The sequence below is a fragment of the Vigna umbellata genome, chromosome 2 (assembly GCF_029865625.1).
Source record: "Vigna umbellata cultivar VRB3 chromosome 2, Vumbellata_1.0, whole genome shotgun sequence".
Classification (NCBI taxonomy): domain Eukaryota; kingdom Viridiplantae; phylum Streptophyta; class Magnoliopsida; order Fabales; family Fabaceae; genus Vigna; species Vigna umbellata.
The window spans coordinates 2663316-2669315 of NC_142166.1; the positions used below are offsets into that span (position 1 = coordinate 2663316).

General features: G+C 37.4%; 1 protein-coding gene across 1 annotated transcript; it reads right to left on the reverse strand.

Moving 5' to 3' along the window:
* Positions 1-1898: 1898 nt before the first annotated feature.
* LOC124843149 (B3 domain-containing protein Os03g0120900) lies at positions 1899-4607 on the reverse strand. The gene is made up of 4 exons (XM_047319795.2): positions 4504-4607; positions 4236-4413; positions 3822-3957; positions 1899-3617 (listed from the first exon to the last, which is right to left on the reverse strand). The coding sequence occupies exons 3-4, from the start codon at positions 3928-3930 to the stop codon at positions 2350-2352; spliced, it is 1377 nt and encodes a 458-aa protein (XP_047175751.1). The 5' UTR covers positions 3931-3957; positions 4236-4413; positions 4504-4607; the 3' UTR covers positions 1899-2349.
* Positions 4608-6000: the final 1393 nt, after the last annotated feature.

The following is a 6000-nucleotide window of genomic DNA, read 5'->3' on the forward strand; positions in this document are numbered from 1 at the left end:
CAAACTTTCTATATATAATAAATAGAAAAACTCACGCGCAAACATACATAGATTTTAATGAATAAAAAAAAATACAAAAACAGTGTTTCTGAACAGTAGTGTGTAAGTTTCCAAGAAGTATTTGAAAAAAAATATATAACTATAGATACTGTTAATACAACCTCCAATTAAATTTATCTCGATCATAAATTATTTTATTGAACAGATCATAAACAATTGAAATATAACTATAAATATAACATTAACCAGAACTGCAGTCCTACAAAAAAGTTTGTCATATAAATATTGATCTATCAATCATCATTTCAAAATAGAACATAAATTAAATAAATTTGATCTGATTTTCTTAGACTGATTAATAGACGATGCATGAGCTAAGAATGATAATGGGAGGGAGGGTGTGAAATATTTTCATAATATTTTTCATTTTGAATTTTATTGTATTTGGAGTTTAAGCATATTATTATTGTAAAGAGTAAAATTATTTGAAGTGTTTGGTAGTTTAATTTCCAGCGGTTTGAATGAGTTCACATGGACATTGAAATCAGCAACGGATCTGAGATACTCTTACCATTTGGACAGAAAAGCATCAGGTTCAAGTGTGTACCTAAAAGAAAGTCCTACTCCTTAGTCTCTTATATTTTGCTTTTAATTACTACACTCTGCGAATCACGTTCCGTTTAATCTCTCCTTTTTATGCCATGAACAGTCTATTTCTAATAAATGTGAGATTAATATTCAAACCTAGCTTCGCTACTTTAACTAATGTGAACCAATCTCTTTCATCACATTAAAAAATAAATATAATTAATGAAATATATACATGCATACTTTTATATATATATATATATATATATATATATATATATGATAAAATGCGTTTACTGCTGCATTATCCATGATTCTCAAAGCAAAATGCATCAAATGTCCATTACAACTGGTTCGAATCTGATTTCAAAATAATACACTACACATACCAGGTTGCACACAAGAAAAAAAGACTACAGTATTTAATTTTACCACGTTTCTACTGTATTGGGTATAAGAGACAAAAGAATATATGATCGAATCTACAAAGTAAACTGTTGTTTTGATTGTTGTTCAAAAGTGTCTAACAGTATTTGTACCCTTGACTAAAGCAAAATACAAAATGGTATTTTAGCAACCAGTGGCTAATAAACTTAGACGACTGTGCTAAAGAGTAGCCAACCAAACATTTAAGAAAAAATCAAAATCCAGAGAGAGAGAGTGATATGTATATATATATATATATAGACATATAACAGAATTCTCTAGAAGAAATACATGGTATCTGCAATAATGAGGAGCATTGAGAGAGATTGAATCCCGGTGCAAAGTAATAATAAAAGTGGAAATTTAGTTTGGGAAGCATTGAGATACTTACTGTTTTAACCCTTGGGAGAAAATCTACACTGATGCAGTCGTGTTTGTCCAAAGCTGGTGGCTGCTTCTGAATTGGAAAGAAGACAAGAAAGTTGAAAGAGGATATAGAAAAAAGAGGGCCGGAGAAGGAGGAGTAACTACTCATTAAATATAACACCAATAGCATAAAGGAAATAATGAAAAAAGTAACGATGGATATAAATGAAACTCGGAAGAAGAAGAAGAATATAATTTATTCACCATTTTACAGCTGTACAACTTTCTGCTCCTTATCAGCAAGCGAAAATGCCTAACTAAGCAGCTGCAGAAGCATCAGTGTTGTGAACCGCATCAACCCAACAAGGCTAACAGAAACACTGGAGGATACAAGAAAGCAACAAGCTTTTCTGTGTATCATTAAATGCAGTGAACGGAAAGAGAGAGAGTACATATGTAACAGTATATACCAATGCAATAAAAAAAGGGGACAGGAGGAGCCGTATTATATATATATATATGATAAATTATAAATATAATATATTAATATATGTGTTGCATTATACACAATTGAAGTTCTAGCTAATGGAGATCTCATATTCCGTCTCTTGGTCTTGAAACGATTTTTTCAGTTCCTTCGAGACCGGAATCCCAGCTAATTAACGCTTCGTGTGCAGTTCAAGACGTACCAAGAAGTTCAAACGCTAACTTATACGTGCTAATATATTACTGCTTACTGATTAGGAGTAGGAGTAGGAGAAGTAGAAGGAGAAGAAGAATATAAAGAAAGTTTGGGAGCTCTTTCCTTTGTAGCTAGCTGGCGAGAGAAAGATATAGAGAAGAAAGAAAATTAAGTAAAGAAAAAAAAATGCTGCAAAAGAGAGGGTAGCTAGCCCAACTAACTCCGAAACTGCATCTTCTCCGTTCATTATTGGTGGGTCGATGGATATGTTGAATTTATTTTGATGACTACTGATGATACTGCAATGAGGGATCCAAATCAAACAGCAGAGAAGTCCCGCTTCCGCCTTTGTGATCACCGAACCTTGCTGAAGAAGAAAGGGGGTCTTCATGGGGCATCCTCAACCGTTGCTGGAGTGACGAAGAAGAAGGAAGTGAATTTCCCACTGTCACATGCGCTGCCGAACCCAAAGACAGGCCTTTCGAATCTTCCCCCGAAGAGGCACACTCCATGTTCACCCCAAATAGCCTCAGTCGTTTTCCACTGCTTGTGGTTGAACTACCTCCGCCACTCGACATGCCACCGTGCCCATGCCGATGGTTATGATGACCCACGTTCACCGGCACCGAATCGATGATCATGGGCACAATGCTATTCCCTCTGCCTGCCAAGTTTTGATCAGCACCACCACCCATTGGCATGGAGGACCTGAGGTAATAGAGTGAGCCAGTCCCAGATCCCGAATTATGCTCGCCGTAGTTGTTGTGATGATGGGCGGCGGCGGCGGCGGAAGTGGCAGCACCATGAGCATGACCAAGGTACTGGTGTTGGTGCTGGAAAGTGAAGAGGTTGTTGTAATTGAGATGGTGAAAGTGATGATCGTGGTGGTAGCGGGGTGGAACGATGGGGGAGGTGGCGGGAAGGGAGTACCATCTGATAGAGGGAAGAAACAAAGGGGAGGCGGAGGGATCAGAGGGAGGATGGCCGTGATCGGTCCTTCTCCTCCAATCTATGTACAACCTATGTCTATACATATCTCCAAGGCCACGCTGGAAGGAAACAATGTCACCTGCATCCAGCTTCTTCTCCTTCACGAAACGGCTCCACCCTTTTGTCATCACATAGCTCTGGCTGCTGTTCCAATACGAATATCTGAACCGCCACACCTTCCCATTCCGGTCCTCGAAATTCAGGAGCAGACCCTTCTCGTTGGACGACGAATCAAGGGGGAAGTACTTCTCCGCGTGCTGCTTCGGTATCACCAGCCTGTTCAGCTTCCCCACATCGCTCGGTGTCACCACTTTGTCAAACATGTGCTCTTTCTCCACTACTTCCTTGGCGTTTGAACAAGTTCCGTGACCGTCATGATGATGATGATGTTCATGCTGTTGGTGATGATGGTGCTGATGATGATGATGAAGCGGTCCTCCTCCTCCTCCTCCTCCTCCGCCTTGCAAATTGCCCTCCCCTTCCTCTTCCTTGCTGCTCCCCAGTGACAACTCCATCAGGTCTAGCTTCTTTCCAAAATTGGATGCGGCATCTTGGTGGTGTAACCCTAATTCATGGGGAGTGGGTGAAGTGTCAGTGGCGTAGAGAGATTAACGATGGTTCCCCAACCGTGGATTTTGAAGGTGTGGGGGAATATTTATTACATGAAGAATTGAAGTAGACGAGGATGATTAATTAAAGAGAGGAGTTAATTAATTTGTGGTGGATCGATGAAGAAATTAAAAGGGGTAAGAAAATAGAGCCAGCTTACTGCTGCTTTCTGCTTCTCTTGTGATACCAATAATCTCTGTCACTTCCTCTTCCTCCTCTTCCTCCCTGCTATCAGAATAAGTGCCTTTAACTTGTTGTATCAAGTCCATGGAGTTATGGCTGACCTACCTTCAATTCTGTTAATAATAACCTCTGGATCTCAGCAAAAACAATGGAAAAAAAAAGATACAAACAATAATAATAATAAAAAACGAAATCATTAGAATAAAGCGATCGAAGAAAGAAAGAGGGCAGGAAAGTAAACAGAAATGAAAAAACAAAAAAAAACAAAAAGAGAAATTTGAGAAGAAACGGAAAAGTCTGAGGAAAAGCAGGTGCGAATTAAAAAGACTTAATGAGAATAAATTGAAGGTTGCCATGAAATAGCTGTAGCATGGGGAAGAAGATATTTTACCCAGATTGCCGAGGCTCTAATAAGAAAAACAAAAGCAGACTCTCAGTACACAAAAATTAAAACCGTCGGTGCCTTCATATTTGACCAGAACACTCCAAATCCAAACCCTAAAGAAAGACAAGCCATGGAATGGAGAATTCAAAAAGGGGTCGTGTTATTGTTATATACTGCTGCTGACCTATAAAGCATAATATGGGAAGTTAGATCGAGAGAGAGAAAGAGAGAGAGAGAGAGAAGTCGTGTGGATTTTAGCTATAAGTATAGTTACCTCACAGGAAGGTTCTTTACAAGTAGGAAAAGAAGCAAAAAAATTTGTTGCAACCCAGTTTTATTCGTGGGAGAGAGAGAGAAAGGTAGATAGAGAGGATTACTACACTTACGTGGGGGCCATGAATAATGTGCCTATTGTGGTCATGTGAGCAACTTGTCGTTTTCATCATATTTGGTATAATCTGTACAGTACATATGCTTCTGGGTTGAGACCAAATCCAGAACCAATGACCTTAACTTAACTCTGTTAAATTTTGCTTTCACCCTCATTTTCTTCCTAAATCCTACAAACCAACGCAATCATGTCTGTTAATTTATCTCATGGCAGCTCACACACATGGTACGGGCTAAACTACATGGCTCTACCTAGTTGTAGCAGAGAAAATGGCAATGGCATAATGGCATTATGGAGAGAGACGATAGACTAGTGTACACTTATTTTTATTTTTATTTTTTTGACTTTTAGTGTGTCATTGATTGAGTCTCTTCTGGATGGTCCCCGGCTCAAAGGTAACAAAAGGAAAAGCAAATGCCTAAACTATGAGAAAATCAAAACAGACCACCCTGCCCTCCACTCCATCCTCTCTCCTGCCATCTCTTTCTCTCTCAATAATATATATATATATTCATAATCTCTTCTTCTCTTCCCTTCAACTCTTTTCTGTCCTTATAAACAATCAATATTAATATGGAAACTATCTTTCTCTTCCAAGCCAACCACAACTACACCACCCTCTACTTCCCTTCATATATAACTCAAAACTCCAAGGACCCTTTTGCCCTACCTTTTGATCTTATTCCTCTATTTACATTTTCAATTCGTGATGTTTCTTATTACAATAATTAACACCTTTTTTTATATGTACGTCTTCAGTTTGTATGCATATACGAAACATTGTATATCAATATTTTATTCCTATGTTATAAAACTTCAATCATTGGTTAATGTAAGCAAATTGTTTTTTATGCATTTGCATTTTCTGCAACTCTTCATGGTCTCACTCTTCGAGACTAATACCTTGAAACGTGAAGAGATATTATAACCCTTCTGGGTAAATGGTTAACCGTTAGTAGTGTATATAAGGTCGTTGGCTCGTGCATATTAATTACTTTGTTTTAACAAAGTTAATTATAAAAATTAGACAACTCCAGTGCAATTTCCTATAAAGATATATAGTTTACTTAAGGAGATTGATTATATGTACAGAAGAAATCATTAAACTTTAGGTGATAGAACTTAATAAAAAAAGTATTTTAAGTATAATAAGTTAGTTATAAGATTTATGAACACAGATATTAAAAGTGTATGCGGAGTGCTTTAATTCCTGTGTACAAACTACATACGATTTATTCAGTAAAGATTGTTTTAATACATTTATTAAGATGGAGTTGTTTTTGTTATGTTAGGCTAAAGTTTGTAAAGTTGCTTGGCCATTTTAGGTTTCATTTTTTAATGGAATAGTGACATGGGTTTCTTTTAATTTTTTTTCTTTCA